Source organism: Crotalus tigris, unplaced genomic scaffold, assembly GCF_016545835.1.
Source record: "Crotalus tigris isolate CLP2741 ecotype Arizona unplaced genomic scaffold, ASM1654583v1 scf7180000023747.220312, whole genome shotgun sequence".
Lineage (NCBI taxonomy): Eukaryota > Metazoa > Chordata > Lepidosauria > Squamata > Viperidae > Crotalus > Crotalus tigris.
Genome location: NW_024100156.1, coordinates 174,941 through 202,908, shown reverse-complemented (window position 1 = coordinate 202,908; position 27,968 = coordinate 174,941). Strand labels below are relative to the sequence as shown.

Sequence of the window (27,968 nt, the reverse complement as noted above, 5' to 3'; positions counted from 1 at the left end):
TGATAAAAACAGGATCGCCAACATCCGATAACAAATATGGCACAAGAAGAAGAAAATATTAAATCAATTAATATCTTTTTAGAGTCTTTTAAGTTATACTGTTCAATTATGCCTGTTAGACTAAAGAAGTTTCAAGCATGACAAGATGTGTAAGATAGTATACCACAAACTGTTTAACTCATGCCAGAGTTTCCCATGAGAAGATTCATTTTCTCTTTGCAAAATTATTCATAGAATATGAAGGCCCATTGTACTGTAATTTTCTTGAATTTGAAGTTTCAAATTAAACTTGAAAGTTTCAATTCACTGTTTCAAATAATGTGTATAAAGAAAACTTTGTATTCAGTGATTCCCATAACAGTTTGGGTTTTTTTGTGTTCTTTAATTATTATGTCTAACTGCTATTTATCATTTCTCAATGTTATTTAATCTTTTCTCCATTGAAAGAAAATGAAAGGCCTTTGCTCTTCCCTTTATTTGATATTCCCTCATATTTGATATGACTTCTGAAAATGTGACCAGTATTTCTAATATTTAAATTTATTTGATTTTTGTACTGTAATTTATCTTCAGATCATATACATATTTTTCTAAAAAAATCAACCTCCCTCCCACATTCTTGCTAACAATTTTCTCTCCTCAAATATCTACAATAACAATGCCTATTTATCCACAACTAATATTGATTAAATGAAGGGTGGAGTGGGAAATGCGACTGGTCTGAGGGCAAATTTAGCCCTCCACATATCCTGGAGGGCATGAAAGTGGGACATAATGTAATACTATCGAAAGTATCTTAAATCCCACCACCTTACTTCATCTGTTTTCTCTGGCTTGGAAAATCTAATATCTGTAGTTCTCAGTCAAGAGTGAGATCAGCAGGCTTGCTGGGGAGAGAGTCAGTGGTGGGATTCAATCAGTTTGCACCACTTTGGCAGAACTGGTAGCTAATTTTTTTGTTGCCTGGGCCCAGAATGGACGTCCAGAAGCGGTATCCACACAGAAAACCGGTTGTTCACTATTTGAATCCCACCACTGGAGAGATTCCTCTGCTGTGAAGGAGTATATGTATATGGACAGTTACTAACCTGTCACCTGGTCTGGGCATTGTGATTGATGCTTTGGCAGCACCTAGCCAGCTTGATTTCACAAAGCTGAACAAGTTTGGGTTTAGCTAGGACTAGGATGAGGGATACAGGAAATCTGAGAGCTACAGATTAGACTGGGAAACTTTAAAAATCTAAAACAAGCAAATCATTAAACCATTATAACCCCCCCCCCAAACCCTCCAAACTAGTCCTGGGAAAAAGCAGTGGCAAACCACTTCCATATTTTTTTACATAAGTTAAATAAGAAAGGTCTTAGAATACATTAAAACTTTTTTTATTAGAAACAATGGGCTTTCAATGCTTTGTGGGATTCTAAGACACATATCTTTCTTGACTACTGGGATTTGCATAATTTGGAGCCTAAAATGACAAGTTTACTTGAGAAAATATATAACTTTCAGAAGTCTACATTATAATAGAAAATTCAGCAGAATAGAGAACAACATTAAGGAGATGCAACCATTTTTTCAATTATGGTTAGATTTCAGCTTTATAAGAAAGAGGAACAGAGAACAATAGAAAAGTAAGACCTTTCATAAGAATTTTGAATTGTAGACCAGGAAATTTATTGACAGGATCATAACCATAAAAAGAAAACTGGATAGGTTTGATTGTGGGAGGAGAGCTTTCTTTACAAAACCTACACTTGTTATAGGCAGCAGCAGGGCTGAAAGTTAGCAGCAGAGAAACAGTAATGGAAGGGACATATTTTTATTGCAATTTCATTATTAAATTTTCTTTAATCAATCAGATCAGACTGCATCTTTGTGGCCTTTATTTAATTTCCTTCTGCCTTTGTTAATCCTGAGTAACACACTTTCTTATCAACAATGAAAGGATTGGTAAAGAGGGGTTTTGTTTAGGGGTAGGAATAGTTCCTCCGGGTCTAACAGAATTATGTAAAGTGGGAACTGAACCTGGTCACTGTCACTTTTGCAAGATCAGGGGGAAATGTCCTGGAATAAGCTCTTAACTCATTTTAGCCATAACATGCATTGATTAGAATACAGCATAGTCCCTAAATACTGATAGAAATCTAGCTTAATCAATATTCAGAGTCTGAATACTGGGTGAGATGGGCAGCTGTATAAATGTTACAAATATTTCAATAGCTGGGGTTAAAAAATAACCAAAGATTCAAGACTTAAAAATTAAGTTCCTAAGCAAAAGTACAGCTTAGTACAATCATTGTGAATGTAAAATAATATGGAAGAAGCTGAGAATGGCGACACTCGCACAAGTGGGCTGTGCAGACATGCGCGCACCAGCCAGCCACCCATGTGGCCTGGTGGCTAATAGGCAGTGGCCCAGTAGTGGGCTACGGTCTACAGGTTGGGGACCCCTGTTCTACTTCAATCCCTTGCTCATGACAGGTAACCTTATATTATTTCAGACAAATGGTTGTCCAATCTTTTCTTGAAAATCTCCAGCAATGGTACACCTATAACTCTGAGAGAAAGTTGTTCCATTGGTTGTTCTCACTGACAGAAAATTTATCCTTAGTTCCAGATTGGATCTTACTTTAAGAAGCTTCCATAAATTGCTTCTTGTCCTACCCTCAGAAAATTTGGAGAATAGGCCGACCCCATCTCTATTCTTTGGAGAATAGGCCGACCCCAGCTATCATGTCACCTCTAATTCTTCTCCTTGTTAACTAAATATATCTATTTTTCTTAACTGTTCATTATACAATTTAGCTTCCAGACCCCTTATCATCTTTATTGATCTTCTCTTCACTCAGACCTCAGCATCTTTTTGTATCATCTTCTACTCACTTGTGCAGTATAAAGTAGTATTATGATTCTCACAATCCTGATATTATCCTTCCATTGATGCAATTTAGGACTGCATTGGCTTTTTTGACAGCTACAGCATACTGGTGGCTTATATTTAAGTGGTGATCTGACTAGGACACCTACATCCATCTCATAGTTAATACTGTTGAGCCAGGTACCACCTATTCAGTAGCTGTGCATTTTATTTTTCCTGTCTAAGAGCAGAATCTAACTTTTGTCAGCAATTCCCCTCAACTTGGTGTCATCTGTAAATTTGACAAGGTCTTTTTCTATCTCATCTAGTTTATGAAGATACTGAAGAGCAGTAAATTAGTGGATCAAGGAAATATAGTATATATTTATACTGCATACTATATAGCATACTTAGACTTCCATAAAGCATTTGATAAAGTAAACAACAGCCTACTTCTTGATAAGGTAGAACAATGTAGGATAGACAGTACAGCACTAGATGGATTTGCAGTTGGCTAACCAACTGCACTCAGCACATAGTCCTCAATGGAACTACATCTATGTAGAGGGAAGCATGCAGTGCGGTATTTTAATATTCTGGTTTGGGCCCATTGCTCTTCAGTATCTTCATAAACAAACTAGATGAGGAGACAGAAAAAAATCTTGTCAAATTTGCAGATGACACTAAGTTGAGAGGAATTGCTGACAAAAGTTAGATTCTGACCCAGTAAGCAAAAGAATGCCAAACCATAAATAAGAAATGAACAAAAATACATACAAGAGTTTCTATGAAATTAGATACAAATATCACATTTACTCATTTTTGAAATTTTAATTGTTTTCAACAAGTGAAAGAATAACTAATAAAAATGATGTACATGGTTCACAACAGAAAGGAATGCTAGGAAGGAGATGATAAAAAGTAGATGTATAAGCCAAATGAACAGATTAAAAAGGAACGTATATACTGTAGACGATGAATGCATTGCCTTCAGAAGTTAACAATTTATGGGTTAAATAAAATAGAATAGGATCAGCAATATATATCAGCTATTAGAAAGGAAAAGGGGAGAGCTGGACATTTAAAAACTAGCAAAAGTTCAACCTAATTTTTATTATTAAAGCATAAGTATTATCAATTTGATAATTCAAGGTAAATACATTTAAAATATTATTTGTAAAATTAATATTAATAGTCATATAGTTATCAACAATAAACAGCTTGAATTTTTCAAAAGGATTATACATTTCTACATATTCAATAGGATAAAGGTAACATACATTTTGTATGATTAACTCTTCCAGAACTATCTGTAATAGATGCCCAATGTTTAGATTTCTTGTTCAGTAGTTCTTGAAATTTGCAAAAGGATATAAAATGGAAAAATCCACAGATCCAGAGGATTTATGAATTGGCAAACACTTTGAAAATCAGATGTGTTTTTATCAATTTCTAAACAAAAGTTGAATATGTGAGAAAAGATACACCTTTCTGGAAGGAACTATCCAAAGAAATATTATAACTAAACAAAGAGTAGAATATGTCTCAGAATACTATTATTACATACTTTCAAAGGAGAAAATATTAAATTACATAATAAGGACTTATTTAGTAACTAAAATAATTAGTTAACAGTGGATGTCGGTAGACAATTTAGCAACTGAGAAACAAATGCCTTCCTTCCAAAAGCTATTGATAAAATTCAAATACTAAGTTCACAGGACTTTCTACTTTTATCAAGTCTGAATGGTTACATACACAGCTGTAGGTTTGGCAAATCTAGAGATTTATGGCAACCATGAAAGAATTTTGATTTATGTTGTAAATGGATTTGTTTTAAAAAATAATTTATATGGCCACCTAAGAGACTGTGATTCTGATTCTGAGGTGACATACAAATATTAATATTATATTAGCTAAAATACTGGCTCAAGCGCATTTTTGGATGAGATTCACTTTTTCACGCAAAAATAAAGGTTTTTGTTCCTTTTTTGTCCTCCAAATTGTTTTGCTCACCATTGAATTTCATGTACCAATTGATTACATCTACTTCTTTCAACTATTTGTTTTTCTTCTACTAGATAAATTAGATTAGGATTATTAACCAATGGTTGACAGTTCATTCTACAAATTTAAGTTATTGCTGTAATCACAATGTCATATCGCATCAATTATGTCCACTGTGGGCAAAATCCTTTGGGACATGACATTTTGATACCATAAAAAGAAACAAGAGTTAAAATCAAATTTTATCCTAGTTTATTGCTTGCCCAGTTCTGTTTATGATGGCCTGAAAAAAAGCCTGATGTTAAACAAAAAATTCAGGGTTGCAACAGACCTACCATTTCACATTTCATGTATCCACCTTTCATTACTCTCAAATACATATTTAGAATTCTAGGCTAGGAAGGGATTTGGAAAGATTTACAGGGTTAGGTGGTGGTGAAGGACAATTAAAAAAGGCAGTGATGGGGGAGGGGGACAGGCAAGTGGGGAGAGTTGAAGCAGAGATGACTGAGGCAGAGGAAAAGTGTGAGGACATCACTTAACAAAGATGCAGTCTTTGCCTAATGACCATAACCAATCTCCTTGGTGAGAGAAATTCTGGTTCCTGTTTGGATCTTTGAGTGAGTCTGACAACAATACAATTTGAATTGCTGTCAGAAGCTACTGGACTTAATTGGAATTGACTTATTGTAAAATTTGTAACATCCTTTTCTTCAATTAGTGTATTCACATCCTGTTTCTCCATTTTCTTTTTCTTTAATGGATGTTTTTATTTTGCACTACATTACTATGATATGTGACCAATAAATGTTATTTTAAGCTGCTGGTCTAAGGCTTCAATAAAGTTTTATCTGTCTAGGCCCCCAATTTTAAGATGTGTAGTCTTTGACTCCAGTTGTGGGATTCAAATGTGTGAACAACCGGTTCTCTGTGTGGATGCCACTTTTAGAAGTCCATTCTGGGCCTGGGCAACAAAAAAAATTAGCTATTAGTTCTGCCAAACTGGTACGAGCTGGCAGAATCCCACCACTGATCCACTCCAAGAATTCCCTAGCCTGCAGTTATACTATCTCCTCTACAATCCATGTTCCCTCCCAATAACAATATATATAGCTTTTTAATAACAAAACGTATATAAATCTGACGAATAGTTTCTATACACGTGATAAAAGTTCTCCGATATAGGCCATTCTTCTTGATAAAAGGGAAGTTTAAATTTTATCTCCAAATTTGCTATTGGTTTCCTTTTCCAGTCCAAATCTGGCTTCCGCGTGCAGAAATTATGCATTCCATTCAGACATTTTGCCATTTGGAACACTCAAAGCCTCCCATTTTCCCGCAGGAAACAGTTGATACGAGAAAAATCAATGCCTGTTTTTTAAAAAAGACTTCTGTGGGATGCCAGGGGAGGCAATCCGGGTGGATAAGAAAAAAAATGATAATACCAGGTCGCAATTGCGCAAAGCCCACAGTAACACCACCAGAACGCTCGGCTTTCGTTTTCATCACAATGAGCAGCGTTAACTCAACCCGGAAGCTAAGCCTTTGTTTTCGATCTGGAAGCGTCTGAAGGATCTGAGGTCACGTCTCGTTTCCTGTTTGGGGTCGGAGGTCGGCGATTTCTTCTATTCTCTATGGCCGGTGCCCGGGCGCTGGGTGAAAGTGGCAGGGGTGGTGTAGCCGCCATGGACTATTCAGTACACGAGGCTTGGAACGAAGCCACCAACATTTACTTACTGGCGGTGCTGGCCAGCTTGGCCCTGTTGGTGTACGCCCGCAGGTGGGAATCTCAATAGGGAAGGAAGTGACTCCTACAACTGCTATTTGTAGATTGTTTAAGAATACGTAAGCGTCTTAACCCGGTAGATCATTACACTTTTCTGCCCAATGTAGATGCGAAGGCCAAGAGAAACCACTTTTTGCTGAATTCTGATTGGCAAATTAGGCTTTCTAATTCACGGTTTATCGAGTATTGGGCTGCTTTTCCTAGATAATTCCTAGATAATAGATCTTAGTGGAAATTTGTGATATTGCCAAAGTTTCTGGCAATAACGTTACAAACTTTCAGGTCATATGGCTAGGCTTGCAAATGCTGGCTGTTGCATCAGCAATTGGTTATCTCGAGATTTAGGTCCAAGCTTCTAGGCTAATAGTTACAAACTTTAACAGCTCTGGAAGTGGCAACAAAACAGGAACTTCTGTGAATAAAATAAGATTTATTTATTTAGGGATTTGAAGAAAGGATGTCAGAGAGAAATATGTTCTGTTCATAGAATATGCCTACCTATTTTGGTTCTGTCTCAGCACTTCACATCTCACCATCTAGTATTAAGCAACCCCTTTCTATCGGTGCATTTTTATGAGGATGATGACTAATTTTTATTCAAATAAATGTCCCAAAGTTGCTTTTTCAAAAGGCAACTGGACTTTCTTTGTTTTTGCTTGAAGACATTTTGCTTCTCATCCAAGAAGCTTCTTCAGTTCTGCTGAAGCATCATTGGGACAATCACGACCTGGATGATTGAGAATCTTCATAGATATGTTCAATAAGTGTTTATTATGAGTATTGTATGACTGTTTTCAATTGTTGAATTAGTTGCTGCCTAAGAGTTCAGAGTTTTGCAACTTTCCTTATTTTTTTCAGTAGCTAATAATTGCCTTTTCAATAAGTTAGGATAAGTGTGGTTTAGCTAATATTAAAAACAAACTTCATAAAAATAAAAACTCATCATTATTGCTATTGTGTTAAAAAATCACTTTGAAAGAAACTATACCTTTATCAATAACAGAAACATCTGCAAGCAGAATGGCAAGAAGATGAAATAATAAGCTGTTAAATATCTATTTCAGCCAGATTTTTAAAATACTTCATCTTATCTAGCTGCAATCTGATAAAATCTAATTAATATTGATCCCTCACTGAGTATTAGAATAAAGAATAAATTGTGTGCATGAAAGACTTAGGACAATTAGGGACATGTGAAATTTGCATTGGATAGTTCTTAATTTACAAACTCTGTTTCTGAAACACTTACTGTATATTAGCTCTTTTGAAAAGTCTCAGATACTAGCTATTTGAATATCAGTTAAAGAAGCAGACATTTCCTTGCTGTAATTGAAAAACTTTGCAGGACTGATCTGTACACTGACTGATCTGTACAAGCTGATATAGCTAATTTACACTGGCTTTCATATCCATGCTAAGTATAACATCTAAATACTGAACCTATGCATTTTACATTTAGGTGAACATACAGGCTCTTCACAGGACATAAATGTCTGTTAGAGGCCTTTGCATGAAATATGATATTAGAATGCAGTGAACAGGAAGCCTTTCTATTATGTGACATTTAAACATTCATAGCCTAATTTCTTTCAGTGATGGTAACATTTGTTTTTTCAGGAAATTGGAGATAATCATTGCCACTTCTAATTGAAATTCCAATTGTATTTCTATTCCTTTGCTGTAGAAATTAAGACAGGTTGCTAATTTCATTTACCATTAAGGGAAACATCTGCTTTTGTATTACTTATGTTTTTTTATTCCTTTTGGGCTTCAGAAATAAGAGGAAGATTATGAGGATTTTTACATTACCTCCAACTGTAGAAATATCTGAACCAAATTTTTATGACAGCATGAAAAAAGTCCGTCTTCGGCAGCAATTAGAGATGTATTCTATTGGTAAGTAAAATATATTTACTTTGAGACTATTAAAGTTTGGGTAACCTATAGATCCTATTTTTTTAAAAAAAATGGAATTTGATACTAAATATATACAATGAAACATAAATCTGACTCCTAACATTTGCACAATTATTACTATTATTCTCAATGTAAAAATATTTAATGCTCCAGGGTTGTGATTGTTCTGCTCCTCTACTCATGGAACTATAATGTGTATGGCTCATGGAGGTAATGAAATCTATTAGATTGCAGGCTTGCTAATGATCCTTGATCCATACTCTACATTTTACACTGATCAGAAATGCACAGTAGCACAGTTGAATCTTCATGTGTTTCTCATGCTTTTCTTCCTATTCTGTTTATTTGCAGAATTGGGATAGTATTCTTCCTTATAACATGGTTCTGAGAAATGGATGTTAAAATGTGATCAGACAGAAAGATCTCTAGAAGATCTAACGATCTCTAGAAAATACCTGAATTGGATATTCATAAAATGTTGAAATATCTAGTCCTCCCAATTAGGATTCTACCCATGTTCTTTTCTAGAATTCTCAATTTCTCCTGTATCTCTACCCCCAGTATTTAGCATTTTGTGTATGCTTACTCATTGGACTCTTTGGAAATGATTACTCTCTGAGACTTGTGAGTGATGGTGATAAAATATGTGCAAAACTGTTTATCTTTGTAACAGTTGTGCCATTTGGGCTGCAAAAGGAATAAGACTTAGGGAATGAGATTGCTATTAGTTATTCCTATTACAGTATGGAGTAAAATGTTCTGTTTTCCAAGGTATTCTGATCCCCATGGTGGAAACAAAGAAAGAACAAAGAACAATCGATCTAGTGAGGTTAGTCTCCCAGGAGCAATTATCAAAGATGTTACTGAGGGGCTTATTAAAATAATTAAATCCACAGATTATTATTCCTTTTCTATTCCCCATCCATGACACCACAAAGACCTTGAAAACAATATCAAGAGACTATGAACAACTAGGCATGAAAGTCAAAGAAATGAGTGCCTAGGTGGTGTTCTCACACCTAGTGAAGATGTGCAGGACTTTTGAAACAAACCATTTGGGATGGTGCTATCAAGAGAACTTTGGATTCTTACACCCATGGACTACAATACCTCATTTCTGGCAGGGAATGAGTTACACCTCACAAGAACTGGGAAGAATAGCTTAGAAACCAATTGCCTTTCCTTATCCATAGGACTTTAAACTAAAACTGGAAGCAGAGGGAGACAAACTTTTAGAAGCTAATTCCAAGCACAAAGCTCAAATCAACCAAATGTTTTTAAAAAGGGGGAACTCAGACACAAAACAGGAGTAGAAAATAAACACAGCATTAGTTATAAAGGACTCTGATGCCTGTACACTAATACTCAAAGTATGAGGAACAAACAGAATGAATTTGAAATTCTAGTATAGAAGGCAGACGTGACATCACTACCATTACAAAACTTGGTGGGGTGAAATTCATGACTGGAATGTATAGCTAGAAGGATTTAAACTGTTCAAAAGAAACAGACCTAATAAAAGAGGAGGTGGAGTTGCACTATATATAAGAAATAACTACACTTCTATAGAAATGCAAGACAACAGTGATGAAAAACTTCTTGAAACCATTTGGATCAATATAAAAGGAAAAAGGAATGACATTGCCATAAGTGTATATAGTAATACACTATTACTAGTGAATACTAACCAAAGAGAGGAAATAAAAGAACTGTTTGATAATCAGTTAGCTACTGGAACTATATAAAGACCTAATTCATAAGCTACAACCACTAATAGCACATGACCTTGTTTCTCAGTTAAGAGGCCTTGCAATTGCTTCCAAAGCATGGTTTGACAAGGACTGTGTAGAAGCCAAGAAAGACCTTAGCATATAAAATGCACAAAACTGAGGCTGGAAATGGCAGTAAAACAACTCTTAAAGATCTCACACTTACCACTGGAAAGCATTTTTGCTTGCAAGGTGCCATGCGCTTCCATTGGCTATCCTGCATGGCAAATATAAAAAGATACCATTGATTGAAAGATTCTGTGGCTCAGAAAAAGTGGGTCAGGAGAGATGAGAACAGTTGGACATACATTCCTTTGAAGTTCATTTTATAGAGATATTAAAAAACATGTTCTCCCAATAATCAATAGATATCCTGGCTATTCCAGCACTACTTATCTCCAGTGGCTGCTTAAGAATGAACAGACTGTGATTATGTGCAGGTGGTTAGATTCTGTGCAGCAGCACTGGGAATTTGTCGGAAACACATAATTAATTCATCAGAGCTATTTTATACAATGCAGCGAACCCTTTTGCATTACTACTCTTTTGCATTTTAGTATTTAATGACTGCAAGCCTCACAGTTTAAGGATTGCTATTATGGTATAATTAGGCCATGTTGTGTTTTGCTCATGTGTGACAGATTGGATACCAAATTGTGATTTTAATATTGATTTTATCTGATATTTATTATTTTATTCTAGAATGTTTAACTGGATATTCCTTCAGTGTTTTGAACTTGCTCTGGTTTTTGGTTTCTAACTTGTAGTTAGCCATTACTTAATATTGCACACCACAATATTAATGGGGGACTTTGACTACCCTGACATCAGCTGAGAGACAAACTCTGTACCTACTGGAAAACCAAACGTATTCCTGATGAACTTAGCACACAATTTTGTCTTCCAAAAGATAGAGAAGGGGACTAGAGAGTCAACCAACTTAATTCTCACTAACAGAGATGAAATGATAGAAGGGATTGAAGTTAAAGGAACTTGGGGGTGGGCGAGCAGCCATGCAATATTGGAATTTATTGCAAGCTCAGGCAATGGAGCAAAATCAAAGAGTCTTGAACGTTAAGAAAGCTGATTTCAACAAAGAGTGCTTGGGAAGGATTCCAGGGATGGAAATCTTTATGGAAAAACAATTCAAGAAATTTGGGAAACTTTAAAAAGTGAAATTATAAAAACTTAATCTAGCACAATACTACTGGTTGCATAAAAAACTTTCTGATAAAAGGACAAATATAAAAAGTAGAAAGGGGGGCATATAACTAAGGTAGAATATCAACAGATAACCCAAAACTGCAAAGATGAAAACTAAAGCTTAGAATGAAGGCTGGGAGGATCTTGGAAAAAGATAAGCAATGAATCTGCAAACACCTAGAGACAAACAAAGTTATAACCAAAAGTCTATATTTTGTCAAAAATAGATCAGACAAAACTTACTACACTTTTTGACAATGCTGTAGACATCATTTACTTAGATTTTAGTAAGGCATTTGATAAAGTAGACCACAATCTTCTCTTTTGTAATATAGAAAAAATTGAGCTAGACAACATCATCAGATGAATTCATAAGTGGCTGACTAACCACACTCAATATGTAGTTGTTAATGGAACCCATATCTACATAGAGGAAAGTATGTAGGAGAGTACCTACAGTACCCAGTACTCTTCAATGTCTTCATAAATGATCTAAATGAGGGAATAGAAGGGGAACTCATCAAATTTGCAGACAACACTAAGCTGGCAGGAATAGCCAATACTTCAAAAGATAGGCTCAAGTTCTAGAAGGAACTTAACAAACTTGAACACTGAGCTTTATCCAGCAAAATGAAATCCATTGGTGAGAAAAGTAAGGTTTTACACCTAGACAAAAAAAACCCAAACGTACGAGTGTAAAATAGGTGGTACTTAGCTCAACAGTAGTAACTGTGAAAGGGATCTTGGAGTTGTAGTGGACAATTATTAAATAGGAGCCAGTAGTGTGCTGCAACTGCCAAAAAAGCCAAAACAGTTCTATGCTGCATTAACAAAAAGATAGAATCAAGATCATGTGAAGTGTTAATATCATTTTATAAAGCCTAAGTAAGATCACACATGGAATACTGCATCCAGTTTTGGTCATCAAAATATAAAAAAGATGTTTATTTCTATTTTTTTTGAGGGTGCAAGGAAGAGCAACAAAAACTGCTCTTAAGGGACTGCAAGGTAAAACATATGAAGAACAGTTGCAGAAATTGGATATGTCTAGTCTAATGAAAAGAAGGACTAAGGGTAACATGTTACTAGTGTTCCAATATCTAAAGGCTGCCACAAAGAAGACAGGGTCAACTATTCTCAAAAGTACCTTAAGGCAGGATAAGAAGCAATGGATGGAAACTAATCAGGGAGAGATCCAACTTAGAAATAAGGAAAAATTTCCTAACAGTGAAAATAATGAATCAGTAAAACTGTTAGCTTTCAGGAATTATGGGTGTTCCATCACTGGAGATTTTTAAAGAAGAGATTGGGCAACCATTTATCTGAAATGGTACAGGGTCTCCTGCTTGAACGGGGTTGGACTAAAAGACCTGAAAGGTCTTTCCAGTCCTGTAATTCTGTTAAGTGAGGTTTGTATAAAGCCAAGCCCTAAACAGCTAATTGGAAGTTTAACTGTGCCTCCATATAACTAAGGTCTAGAAATATTTTTTTCTGATTTAAACAGGGCAATTAAAGGATATGATCAGTTCACTTAATCCAGACATGTCAAACACAAGGTCTGGGGGCCGGATGCGGCCCGCGACGTGGTTTCATGTGGCCCGCAAAGCCATCCTGGAAACAGTGAGGGAATGGCCCCTGCTGCCTTGGCCCTGGCCCAGGCCGCCCAGGAGCCAATGTACAATTTTGTGGTGGCCATCTATGCTGAAAAGTGTTCAGTCTTAGCTCCACGAGGCTGTCTGGAAACAGCAAGGGACCGGTCCCTGCTGCATTGGCCCTGTTCCCTGGGCACGCGCTGGGGAGGTGTCACCCTTTGTGAGGAATGAATAAATGCACCATGGCCTGGAAATGGCCCGCAAATGGCCCTTGCCTACTTCACATATCCGGCTTGATGGGCTCTGGGGGAAGGGTTTCAGCAGGCAGTGGGGCGCTGTCCTCATAGCGCCACGAGGCTGAGCCAGGCGGCGTGAATCCAAAAAGAAGCTCACCGCTATCCGATTTCAGCAGGCAGCAAGATGCAAAGCTAGCGAGCTTCGCACTGCCTGGCTCAGCCTCTCAGCGCTGTGAGGAGAGTGTCCCGCTGCCTGCCAAAACCGGGCAGGCTGGGGGCTGGATGGCATTGCGCAGGTAGTGTCGACTCTCACGTTGCTCAAGGTGTCCCCTCCCCCAAAGCCCACCAAGCCAGATATGTGAAGTAGGCGAGGGCCATGTGCTGGCCACTTCCAGGCGATGGTGCATTTCTTCATTCCCCATGAAAGGTGATACCTCCCCAGCTGTGTTTCTTGCCTGTTTTTCTCCCTCATATTTTCCCACCACTCTGTTCTTAGGAAGGAAGGGAGGGAGGGAGGGTGGGTGGGTCTGAGGGAAATCCTGCCTTAGTCCTGTCCTGCTGCCCTTTCACCATCCCCTTGCCGCCTTCTCCTGGCCTATCCTGGGGATCTCCCATCCTATTGCTAAGGAAGCTTTGGATACAAAGCCAGATCTCCTCCCATGGAGAGGGAGTGGGCCTCCCGCTGACTTTGCCCTCATACCCATCATGAGCAACCTGACTAAGGAGAGCAAGCACAGCAGCAGCAGCCTTGAGGAGGTAAGTGCAGCTGAGTGCCCCCTTGGGGAAGTGGGGCTGGGCTTGGTGCCGTGGGTGCTTGAGGGCCAGGCTGTGTGTTTGATCTCTGCTGCCCAGGGCTCCGGGAAGCCCGCAGCACCATCCAGCCCCCCCTTGCATGGCCTGAGAGGAACAGTGAGGCTCTTCCAGTGGACCATGCCTTGGCATTTGCCCCAGGCCCACCCCCTTCTGCCAGAGACCTTCAGATCTGTCCCACTCCTGTCCAGGCCCCCACAGACAACCTTGATGCGAATGATAAAGAGCTGGCCATGCCCACCCAGTAGGCCACACCCACTCCAGCCATGCCCACCCAGTAGGCCACACCCTCCCTGACCATACCTACCTGGCTCCCCGAGGACAACCGCAGTGCTGATGCGGCCCTCAATGAAATTGAGTTTGACACCCCTGACTGCTGAAGATCTTAGGCTATGATTTACTATAATTCAGTATTGAACAACAGAATTCTCTTTGTGATTAAAAATGTACATTTGGTAGTTGTGAGAAATGATTAATTTTGGCTCAAAATGTTATATTGGAAATTAATAAACTTACACTGCAGTTTGTTATTTCAACCAATTATCTCTCAATAAAGATTTAGAAAGCAATACCATGTATGTTTATTTGGTGTAAGCCTTATTGATGCTGTGTGGATCACTTTCTAGTAAATACATTCGGATTGCAGCCTAATATCTAAATGTATTTATTTTCTAGCAAGGAAATATGACCACCAGCAGCAACCACAGAAACAGACTGATAGTGTACAGCTTTTGGTGGAATGAAGTTTTGAATATTTGCTGAGGATGCCAGAGCATTGATGATAATCATTTGCAGTGCAACTTTAATGGTATATAATATTTTTTAAAATGTGCACTAATTGCATAAACTATGTTTTGACTATGAATTTGTGTGTTACTCTAATAATAGTTCTCTAACATCTGAAAAATATAGTAATCTATTCCAGTCTTATTTCTTAATTTGTATTCATTCCCAATAAAAATATGAGCATGGAGATGATCACTGCAGTTCCTGCAGTTGTTTCAAGTCTTCATTTAAAGAGGGATAGAGGCACATACTATTTGATGTGGCATAATGCTGCAAGTAATTCAACTACTTCTATAAATGAACAGTTTCATGTAGTGGGACTTTTAATAAACACTGCACTCAGTGAGGCAGATATATTGAATTGTAATGTGCAACTGAATATGCATAAAAAGATGAAAAGTTTAGGAAAAGTATTTCTGTATACAGCAATTAGAACAGAAATTAGAGTAAGGAACAAACAGTTCATTCTATCAGTATGATGAAAAAGAATATTTTTGCACTTATCCTTTTAATTGTTTCCCTTTTATTCTCTCTATTGAATTCTGAAATTATAATTTAAGAAATCTTCATCTGATAAATGACTATACACTGTAGTAGTAGTTGTAGTATTTTATGAGTGGGGTGCAACTTACCATTTTAGACCTACAGCTGGAATGCTAAAAGAGGATTATATAAGTTGGAATTCAGATAACAGCACTATTTTTGACTTATAATGGATAAATATTAATTATTTGTTGGTTTATCAAACACATCAAGCAAAATTAACAGTGGAAATAGAAAATCATTAAATGCTTAAATATTTGCAGTATATTTTATTTGGGCATGTCTGAAAGGTTTTAATTGATTGAATTTTAATTTACATCTTAAACATGGACAATATTTTTTTCAATAATAGACAATAATTTTGGTTATTAAATGGCCAGTTCTCTCTCTCCTAATGTCTTTGTAAGTTTAACTTCTGAATATAGCAACAGTTGCTAAATTTTGCAACCACTAATTCCAATTCTGAGATTCTTTGGGTACAGCACTAAAATAATTGTTACTCCAAAAGGCGATTGACCAATTAGATTGCAGAAAGTTAGAGTAATATATTTTTTCCTACTGTTTTGATTAGTACCATGTAATTATTCTTATGAGGATTTCTTTCTGTATTCTTTTGTAGTACAGTCCAGATGATTTAAATCTGAATATAAGCTTTATGCTTATACTAGTGTAATCATAAAAGATGCCTGTCATACTATTAAGAAATGATGCTCACATTTGAAGTTGCAAGAATTGTCCCTCATTTGCACTGATTACTGTAAGGTATTAACTTTATGAGCCATCTGAACAATGTAGTAGAAATAGAAGACAAGTGAGATAAATACATTTCTCATGGTTGACCTGATCTGTACACCTTGCTAAGTTATGGTGTTTGTTTTTCTAGTTGTCTTTGAGTTATGTCAAAATACATCCTGTATTTTATTAAAGTACATCCTGTTATGTTCTGTATGTGATATATTTGAAAATAACACCACTTTCCTTGTACCATTAAATCTGTTAAATACCACAATGTTAGCTGTGAGTTTTTGTGAAAGACTTCATGACCCTTGTATATAAAATATTTTTTACAAAAATAAAAATATTTAAAATGTGATACGTGTGAAATGTATTTCTCAGTACAGATAATATTATGGGAATTGCTATGCATAATTTTATTTCATTACATTTTTCTGTTGATATATTAATAATTATTAGCCAGACACCTGATTTGGTGAAATCTTTGCAAGTGTTAAATAGACAAGTTTTTCCTTTACTGGACTTTCACAAGTTTTTAGTTAGTATATACACTGTACATTTGAAAAATTCAAGACTTACATAACAATTGTATTATATGCCTTCTCATATAACAAATTGGAAAAGCATCAGGAGACAATTGTTCATTTTTTCCAGCAGGAACAGTTGCACTATTCTTTATATGAAATTTATAAATTTATATGAAGAGTAAGAGGAGAAACATCTGAACTATTGAAGGAACTGATGCTGTCACCTCAATAAAAAGAGTACTGTCTTTTTAAAGTTAAGGCAGGCTGCATTCCTATGAAATGAATGACAATAGTTTTTGATTTGTTTTTTGTTTTTAGTCTTTAGCTAAAAACTATTTTTACCATTTCCAGAAAACATTGTTAAACTTAATGGAACAGAACTGGGGAGTAGAAACTTAAATCCAATATTTTTCTCTAGGATTTGTTACAATGTTAGGGTTTAAAAATATCAAAAGAAAAATCCAACAATATAGCTGGGATTAGTAACGAATTAACATACAAATTTCCAACAATTTGCATGCAGGTTTCGCCATTACAGCAATAGCTTTATCCTTCCCAAATCACCTTGCTGAATTATAATAATAATTATTATTATTATTATTATTGTTTATTCAACTCAGTGCCCATTTCCTCAATGCTGATGACAAAGGATATCTTTTTTTTTTTTTTTTTTTAGAAAAGAAATGGTTGCAAAACTGGACTGGTGGGCTTATGGTAAAATAATACTCTTCAACTTGGATGACCCTGCTCTTAAATCGAGAGAAGAGTTAGAATCAAAAGGTTATGCCTGTCATTGGTTTACATATCAACAACTGAAAGAGAGATTTAAATTAGATAAAAAGTTATGGGCTTGACTTCATTAAAAATGAATTTGAAACATCATTGTGAGGTAGTGATGAACTTATTGCTGAAGTTTATAAAATGCTATTGAAATTGAATTTGGAAAATGAACATAAAAACATTGTATGTACAGTGGGCAAGAAATTTGGATATAATGTGATGCTGGAACAATCGGAGAATATATGGATGTAAAGCTTAAAATTTACATTGAATTACAATTTAAAAGAAAACTTTTATAAAATGATGTATCATTGATATTTAACACCTAATAAGCTATCTAGAATGTACAAAGATATTTCAAATGAATGCTGGAGATGTAAATGTAAAGAAGGGACCTTTTATCACTTATGGTGGACATGTGATAAAGCAAAGAAATGTTAAAGAAGGATTCATATTTTAATACAAAAAATCCTTAAAGTAAAGATAAAGATGAAATCAGAAATTTTTCTTTTGGGTTTAATAGAAAAAGACTTGGAAATTTTTTTGGGAACTTTGATCTTGTATATGTTGACGGCAGTAAGACTACTGTATGCACAAAAATAGAAGGACATTTCAATTCCCATTATGGATTGAATGGCTACAGAAGTTGATGGAGTTGGCGGAGATGGCTAAGTTGTCTGTTTTGATTAAAGAAAAGAATATAAACACTTGCATTCAAACTACCCAGGGCTTGCTGGGATTTGCTATAACTGTAAGTTTTATCAGGGGTGCAGCTCAAAACATAGCGGAGGCCTTGCTGATTGGATCTATTGCATTCAAACTACCCAGTGCTTGCCGGGATTTGCTCAAAACGTAGCGGCCTGTGTGCCTAATTGCGTGCGAATTATATAACTAAAAATCAAAACAGCAGCGGTACAGTTAGGGCAAGTGCATCTGAGATTCCTTATATCTAAGAATGTCTGGCATGGTTCAGTGCAACACTTGTTTTGCAGCTGTTTTTCGCAGTACCCTTTTCAATCTTGGAAACTATCCTATCTGTAAACAAATCACTAGTCTACAAGGACAGATTATTTATCTAGGGTCTGTAATCTCTGCTCTTCAGGCAGAAACTAGGTGTCCGGTTCAGCCCTTCTACTCCATTGAGCCTCCGCGCTATCAGCCCCCTCTACCACAAAGATCCTGCAGGAGAAGGGCAGTGTGGACAACCGTGGGATCTGGCAGGGTGAGAGCTGTGAACCACAAACACAAAGCTTTCAGTGTGTCCCTGCACAACAGATACAGTGCCCTTGCTGACCTTAATAGGGACATTAAGGAGACAGGTAAAAGTATTTGTGATGATAACTCAGATAAGCAGGGGATCTTGGTCCAAGATGAAGAACTTGTTTTCGACAGGGAGAAGTGCAAATCAGGTATTACACATCAGTCATGCAAGAACAGAAAGGCATCCAAAAAGAGAAGCCACCTTCTGGTGGGACCTATGCAAGCCAGTTTGGGAGGAGCAAAATATGCACTGGTAATTGTTGATTATAGCAGGTATAGTTTTTGCTACTTGCTTAGAGGAAAGAAAGAGGTGCTACAACAATTCAAACAGTGGGTAAGTTTTGTAGAGAGAAGGCACAGACAACAAGTGTGTCAGTTGCAAACTGACAGAGGTACTGAATTTATGTCAACTAAATTCCAACAATGGTTGGGGCAGTTGGGGAGAAGACACAGACGTACAAATCCTTACACAGCAGCAGAGAACGGTGTAGCTGAAAGAAGGAATGGTGTGTTGCAAACAATGAAAGATTCATTATTAGAAGATTCTGGTATGAGCAGGTCATATTGGGGAGAAGCCATATTGACTGCCAATTATATAGTTAACAGGCTGTGGAGTTCCTTCATTAATAATACTCCATATGCCATTCTATATGGGAGAAAGCCATCACTGGCACATTTGAGAATTTTTGAAAGTACTGCATGGGTACATATTCCAAAAGCAATCAGAAGAAAGAGACAGCAAAAGGCAAGAAAGCTCAGGTTTGTGGGCTATGAGCCAGGGTCAAAAGGATATCGCTTTAGCGATGGAGGTAAAAGAATTGTAATTTCAAGGTCTGCTAATTTTGCAGAACAAAATTGGGACAGAATTAATGCAAATTCTGGGTATGTCTCACTTAATGATGGTGATCTATTTAATGACAATAACTCATCTAATGATAAAAAATGATTATTGAAGATGTCAATGTTCAGGGAGGAGAGGCTGAACAAGACATGAAGCCAGATAGACTTGAGACACAGGAGCAGTTAATATCACGTAGGTCAGAGCGATGTAACAAAGGAATTCCGCCTGACAGGTATTCTGCCAGCAAAGTAAAGGTTTGCAATGTGTGGTATGAGCCAAGAAGTTATAAAGAGGTGTTGGCATTACCAAAAGCTGAACAAGAAAGATGGATAAAGAGATGAAATCCAAGGGAGACCATGAAGTATTTAAATCAGTGACTTTGCCACAGGGAACCAAAGCTGTGGGTTGTAAGTGGGTATATAAGAAAAAGGTATTGCCAAATAAGTATGTACAGTTGTTGCATGATTTAAATATTAATGTAAAAGATTCTGTAAAGGTATTTGAAGACAATGCTGCCTGTATAAAAATGGCAACTGGTGACTGGGTGAAGAACAGAAGTAAACATGTAGACATTAAGTATTGTAATGTCAAAGAAGCTGTAAAAGGAAAATTGATTAGTTTACATCACTGTTCTTATGAGGATAATTTGGCAGACATGATGACTAAACCATTTGGTGGTATTCACTATGGAGAATGTATTAAGTCAATAAGCCTGATGTCTCTTCCTGTCATGAAGGGAGGAGTGTTGGAATATTCATGAGCAGGAAGAGTCATGTGGTAACTCAGTCAGCCAATGTGAAGAAAATGCTACTGAGTCTGTGCAAAAAAGGTATTGAGTTAGAAGCTGAATTTTCAGTCTCAGGTTTGTCTCTGTATCTCTCTGTAAGAAGTCTTCAATTGAGCTATGTTGCTGTAAAGAAGAATGTATGGTATTGTAAATATTTTTATATGAATATAAAGAATCAGCTAAATGCAGTCAACTGTGAGAGCTTCTGATTTATTTTTTCACCAATAGAGAAATTAAAATTCTCTAACAGATCTCTGTGTGGACAAGAACATCAACCTTGCTGTCAAGCAAAATCAAGCTTCTAATAGCGAGCGCCACACAAAGTGCACTAACCAAACAGGTGGTAAGACAATGGAGGAACTCAAGCACCATACAGGTTATATAGAAAGTAAACACAGGGCCGGTCATAAAGGACTCAAATGTCTATACACCAATGCACAGAGTATGAACAGCAAACAGGGTGAACTAAAAATTCACATTAATGAGGGAAGATATGATATTGTTGCCATTACGGAAACATGATGGGATGAAACCCGCAAATGGAACACATACCTAGAGGGATTTAAATTATTTAAAAGAAACAGGCCAAATGAAAGAGGAGGTGGAGTTGCTCTCTATATAAGAAATAACGATATCTCTACAGAAATAGAGCACAACAATGATGAAAACTGTCTTGAATGCATTTGGGTCAATATAAAAGGGGGGAAAATGACATTGCCATAGGTGTATACTATAGGCCACCCAACCAAACAGAGGAAATAGATGAACTTTTTGCTAGTCAGCTAACTAAGGTATGTAGGAAGCACATCACAATAGTAATGAGGGACTTTAACTACCCTGACAGCAACTGGGAGACAAACTCTGCACCAAGTGGAAGATCAAACAGATTCCTGACAAACCTAGCAGACAACTTTGTCTCCCAAAAAGTTGAGAAGGGAACTAGGGGATTAGCCATTTTGGATCTAATTCTCACTAACAGAGATGAAATGATAGAAGGTGTTGAAGCCATAGGAACCTTGGGAGGAAGTGATCATGCAATATTGGAATTCAACATTATGGAAGCACAAGCACTAGAACACAGTCAAACTAGAGTCTTGGACTTCAAGAGAGCTAATTTCAATAAACTTAGAGAGGGCTTGGGAAGGATTCCATGGATGAGAATCCTCCAGGGGAAAACAACTCAAGATGCTTGGGAAATTTTGAAAAGTGCGATAATAAAAGTCCAGTCTAGCACAATACCAACAAAGAGGAAAAATAACAGCTCTCAAAAGAAACCAGCATGACTGCACAAAGAACTCTCTGATAAATTGAAAGATAAAGAGGACAAGTATAGAAAGTGGAAAGAGGGTCACATAACTAAGTCAGAAAATCAGCAAATAGCCCGAGCCTGCAAAGATGAAGTGAGGAAAGCTAAGGCTCTAAATGAACTAAGGCTTGTGACCAAAGTGAAAAATAACAAAAAAAGCTTCTTTCAACATGTAAAAAACAAGAAAAAAGTGAAGGAAATGATTGGTCCATTAGTGGGTGAAAGTGGCAAGAAGATGACAAGCAACAGGGAGAAAGCAGAACTATTTAACTCATTTTTTGCATCTGTCTTTACACAAAGGAAAAAAACAGACCAACCTACCAAAAATAGTGCCATAAAAAACAGAATAGAAACGCAAGTTAAGATAGGCAAGAAAACGATAAATGAGCACCTGTCCAGCCTAGACGAGTTCAAATCACCAGGAGCAGATGGATTACATCCCAAGGTTCTCAAGGAACTGGTAGATGTGATCTCAGAACCACTGAACTATATTTTTCAAAGATCCTGGAGCACTGGTTAACTACTGGAGGACTGGGAAAGAGGTGATGTAGTTCCCATCTTCAAAAAAGGGGGAAAAATGGATCCAGGAAATTACAGACCTATCAGTGTGACCTCAATATCTGGGAAGATTCTGGAAAAGATAAACAACGAATCAGCGAATACCTACAGGTAAACCAAGTCATTACTAAAAGCCAACACAGGTTTGTCAAAAACAGATCATGCCAGACAAATCTTATTGCATTCTTTGACCAAGTGACAAAATGGACAAGAGGAATGCTGTGGATATAATTTACTTGGACTTCAGTAAGGCATTTGACAAAGTAGATCACAACCTACTACTTGATAAGATAGAAAAATACGGATTAGACAGCATCACCACCAAATGGATCCATAGCTGGCTGACTGGCTGTACTCAGCGTGTGGTCCTCAATGGAACCGTATCTACATGTAGGGAAGTGTGTAGTGGGGTGCCCCAGGGCTCTGTTCTGGGGCCAGTGCTCTTCAATATCTTCATCAATGACTTGGACGAGGGGATAGATGGGGAACTCATCAAATTTGCAGATGACACCAAGCTGGCAGGAATAGCCAACACTCCAGAAGACAGGCTTAGGATACAGGAGGATCTGGACAGACTTGAACACTGGGCACTATCTAACAAAATGAAATTAAGTGGTAAAAAAGGTAAGGTTCTACATTTAGGCAAGAAAAAACAAATGTATAGGTATAGTATAGGGGGTACCTTGTTTAATAGTAGTAACTGTGAGAGGGGTCTCGGAGTCCTAGTGGAAAATAATTTAAATATGAGCCAGCAGTGTACTGCAGCTGCCAGAAAAGCCAACTTAGTGCTAGGCTGCATTAACAGTGGGATAGAATCAAGATCACGTGAAGTATTAATACCACTTTACAATGCCTTGGTAAGGCCACACTTGGAATACTGCATCCAGTTTCGGTCACCACAATGTAAAAAAGATGTTGAGACTCTAGAAAGAGTACAGAGAAGAGCAACAAAGATGATTAGGGGACTGGAGGCTAAGGCATATAAGGAACGATTGCTGGAATTGGGTATGTCTAGTTTAATGAAGAGAAGGATGAAGGGGGACATGATAACAGTGTTCTAATATCTCAGGGGCTGCCACAGAGAAAAGGGAGTCAAGCTATTTTCCAAAGCGCCTGGAGGCAGGACAAGAAGCAACGGATGGAAACTAATCAAGGAGAGAAGCAACCTAGAACTAAGGAGAAACTTCCTGACAGTTAGAACAATTAATCAGTAGAACAACCTGCCTCCAGAAGTGGTGAATGCTCCAACACTGGATGTTTTTAAGAAGAAACTGGATAGCCATTTGTCCGAAATGGTATAGGGTTATCTGCCTGAGCAGGGGGTTGGACTTGATGACCTCCAAGGTCCCTTCCAACTTTATTATTACCGATCATCGCACAGTCAGCCAGATGTTCAGACTGGATTTGGCATTTTGTCTACCTATCGAGTCCTTACCCAGGACCTGGGATAGGCAGATGTGGATGTTTGATGGTATTACAGATATCGTCGCAGGATGGAAGCAGTTCCTAATAAGGCCGCCTTTTGCAATTGACTAATAGCGAATTTGTCAATGCCAATTGTGTTCAAGTGGTGCTCCAGTTGTTTTGGGATTGCACCCAAGGAGCCTATGACTATTGGTACTACCCTTGCTTGCTTTTGCCACAGTCTTTCTATTTCTATTTGTAGGTCTTTGTATTTTGTTATCTTCTCCAGTTCTTTCTCTTCTATTCTGCTATCTCCAGGCACTGCCACGTCCACTATCCAGACTTTTTTGTCTTTCTTATTGACAATTGTTAAGTCTGGGGTGTTATGTTGCAGGTGCTTGTCTGTTTGAATTCTGAAGTCCCAGAGCAGTTTAATTTTATCATTTTCTATGACTTTCTCTATTTTATGATCCCACCAGTTTTTGCTTACAGGCAAATGATATTTTTTGCAGATCTTCCAATGCACCATTGTTGCTACTTTGTCATGCCGCTGCTTGTAATCAGTCTGTGCAATCTTCTTGCAACAGCTTACCAAGTGGTCCACTGTTTCTTCAGCTTCTTTGCATAGGCGGCACTTACTGTCTGTTGCTGTCTTCTCAATTTTGACTTTGTATGCATTTGTCCTTAAGGCTTGGTCTTGTGCAGCCAGAATTAGTCTCTCGGTCTCTTTCTTCAATTTTCCTGCTCTTAGCCATTGCCAGGTCTTTATTATTATCTGCTTTCCCAGCTATTTTTTTAATGTATTGGCCATGTAGTGCTTTGTCTTCCCATGCCTCTATTCTGTTCTTCATTTGGTCTTTCTTGTAGGCCAGTTTGGTCTCTCCAGTAGTTAGTAAGCCTTCCTGATATACTAATTTCAGTGCATCTTCATCATTGTTCTTCAGATATTCTTCCAAAGCCATTTTTTCTTCTTCAACCATCTGATGTACTTGTAGCATTCCACGCCCACCTATTTGTCTTGGTAGATAAAGTCTGTCAGTGTCACTGCGTGGATGAAGGGCATGATTCATTGTCATTATTTTTCTGGTCTTCCTATCCATTGCTTTTAGTTCTGCTTGAGTCCAGTCCACTATTCCAGCTGTGTACCTAATGACTGGGATTGCCCAGGTGTTGATTGCCTTTATGGTATTTCCTCCATTGAGTTTGGACTTTAAGATCTTCTTCACTCTCTTGATGTATTCACCTCTAATCTTTTTCTTGACTTCAGTGTGCTTGATGTTGTCAGCTTGAAGGATACCCAAGTATTTGTAGTAATCTTCCTCATCCAGACTCTTAATGTTATTTTCGTGGGGCATCTTGATTCCTTCAGTTTTCACTATTTTTCCTTGTTTGATAGTAAGTGTGGCACATTTGTCCAAGCCAAACTCCATAACAATACCTTGGCTATATATACGGACAGTGTTGAGCAGCGATTCTATTTCAGATGATGTTTTTCCATACAGCTTCATATCATCCATGTAAAGGAGGTGGGATAGTCTGGCAGATGTTTTTGATGTTTGATAGCCATGTCCTGAGTTATTCAGTATTGTTGACAGAGGAAACAGTGCAATAACAAATAGTAATGGTGATAATGAATCTCCTTGAAATATTCCTCTCTTGATATTAACCTCTCCCAGTCTCTCACCATTGATCTGCAACTGTGTCTTCCTTTGTGCCATCGATCTTTGCACAAATTTTCTGATGTTTCTACTGACTCCTGTTATTTCTAGGCACTTGATTATCCAATCATGTGGCAGAGAGTCAAATGCCTTTTTGTAGTCAATCCATGCCACATTCAGGTTGGTCTTCCTTCTCTTGCAGTTTTCCAAGATCATTTTGTCTATTAGGAGTTGATCTTTTGTTCCTCTGCTATTGGGGCGGTTTCCTTTCTGCTCAGGTGGAAAGAGATTGTTTTCAACTAGATGCTGTTGTACTGCATCAGCTACCACACCAGTTAGTAATTTGAAAGTTGTTGGTAAGCAGGTAATTGGCCTGTAGTTGCCTGATGTTGCCCCTTTTGCTGGATTTTTCATTATTAGGTAGGTTTTCCCAGTTGTTAGCCACTTTTCAATTTCTCCTCCTTGTATTATATTGTTGAATTGCTTGGCAATGAGTGGGTGTATAACAGTTAGATGTTTCAACCAAAACCCATGCAGTTCATCTTCACCAGGTGCTGACCAATTTTTGATTTTCTTTGCTTTTTTCTACCATTTTTTCTACCATTTTTGTTTGTTAATACTAGTTCCTTTCATTTTAGCTTCTGTTCTATTTGCATCCACCTTTTTTGACCAAGCCGCAGTTGTATTTCTTTGGGTTATCCCATTTCTGCTTCCAGAACTGCACTGTTTTCCTTATCAGGTACTGACTGATTCATTGCAGTTTCTCCATTGTTGGATTGGTAGAAACATTTCTGATTGGATTGAAATTGGAGGTTCTGCCTATAGTTTGCAATTCGAGCTTCATATCTACTGATTTTCCTGGCTATAGCTGTTATTTGTTGCTTTATTATTTCCAGTGCTTCCTTGATCTTCCTTGTTTCTAAGTGGTATTTCTTGATTAGGTATTCTTTGGTCTTCTTGTTCTTCAGCTTCTTTCTTTCATCTGTTCTAGCTTGCTTGCATGTGATCTTAACTTGCTGATCTTATTTTCTAATCTAACCTTCCATTTTTCTGGTGCACTGTTTGTTTGTTTTTCTTTTTTGTTGATTTTGCATCCCAGGTATTCTGTTATAACTGCAGCTGTGCTGTACATTAGTTGGTTTGTTTCTTGCAGTGAATTGGTGCTTATACTTGATATTGCAGTATTTGCATCTTTTAATGCTTGTGCTAGCTGTTTCTTTGGAACAAGCTTCAATGCAGGTAGCCTTATTCTGTTGTTTTTGTGCTGTTCTAGATGCTCAGTTATTCTTTGTTTCAATTCTTTTATTTCTTTAGTTAGAGGGTTTTGTTCTTCCTGAGGAAGAGGTGCCTGGTTTCCAAATGAGAACAGTTGTATATCTCTGCTGGATTCCTTCACTGCCAACTCCCCCTGGTTTGCCTCTACATTCTGAATTACTTCTGGTAAGGCTTTGATTTCTTTGCCCTGGGTAAACCTTTGCAGTTCATCCAATTCTGTTTCTGTGAATACTTTATTTCGTATTATAAATCTGCGTTGATCTGCTATCTCTGTTCTGTTATTTCTGATTCTGGATGTTGTTCTTTCCAGAACTGGTGCATTCGTTTTAGATATCCTCTTCTTGTTGGACTTGATCTGTAGTAACAGATCATTATTTCTTTGTTTTCAATCACTGTGTAACTGCGATGGGTAGACATCTTTTCTTCCAGTAGTTCTGCAGCTGCTGGCCCTGGTTGCTCAGCCAACAATCCTGAGTCCTGTAACCCATTTTTTACCAGATATCCAGGAACTCCAATATCTAGCCTGTCCAGTATTGTTGAATCTTTGGCATAACTCTCATCTTCCTCAGAGTACACAAGCCCCACAACCACGTCAAGGTAGTGCCTCACTGGGGGATTATTATTGTTGTTGTTGTTGTTGTTGTTTCTATATGGACACCGCTTCTGGACTTTGTGCTTGAGGTGGAAAAAAAAAGAAACTTTGATTTTGGGTTTTTACTGATTAGATTGATTTGTTAGTACAGAAATGGCTAGTTTATACTATTATGAAAAAGTAAAAAGTTGAGGTTTGATGTTTTATTCTATCTACTGCAAGAGAAAGTCGGAAATCAGTGTCTTTTTTTTCTTTTTCCTCCCTCATTTTCCTTTCCCTTTTTCCTCCCCATTGTGTCCTATTATTTACATTGTATTTTGTAGTTTATAATTCAATAAAATGTATTAAATATAAGTAAATAAAAAAATAAAAATAAAAAAATGGAAGGGACAAAGAATATCAGAAGAATTTTTGAATGAACCATTTGTGGGATTGGTGTGGTTGAAGATGGCGAATGTATATGGTTCATTTTATAAAAATGTTGATTACACCTTTTTAAATGTATTTTCCAGGCAGGGAATCTGATTTTCTTATCTCCTAACAGACCAAAAGTTGTCTATTTGCAATAGCACAGGAACCTTTTGTGTCACTACGGTAGTTGCCTCACAAATCACTTGTTGATAAGTGCAACTTAAGGTACAAACTTTTGTTATATATCTATTTCTCAATATTACTTTTGTTTTAAATTACAAATTATATATCAGTTGATTTATTATGTGTACTTGTCTGTTTTTTCTG

General features: G+C 37.2%; 1 protein-coding gene across 4 annotated transcripts in view; it reads left to right on the top strand.

Moving 5' to 3' along the window:
- The first annotated feature begins 3,571 nt into the window (after nt 1-3,571).
- Nucleotides 3,572-27,968, top strand: part of LOC120298159 (small integral membrane protein 19-like) — a 105,261-nt gene continuing 80,864 nt past the window's right edge. The window contains exons 1-4 of one of the 4 annotated variants that reach the window (XR_005553967.1): nt 3,572-6,645; nt 8,426-8,547; nt 14,854-14,986; nt 17,446-18,815. Coding sequence is in view for 1 of the 4 variants with exons in the window: in XM_039321614.1 (XP_039177548.1) it covers nt 6,500-6,645; nt 8,426-8,547; nt 14,854-14,921 (336 nt within the window). In the remaining 3 variants the exon portion in view is untranslated. Of the gene's footprint in view, nt 6,646-8,425; nt 8,548-14,853; nt 16,514-17,445; nt 18,816-27,968 lie in introns of those variants that run through there. The other 3 variants (XR_005553966.1, XR_005553968.1, XM_039321614.1) reach the window with 3 other exon arrangements.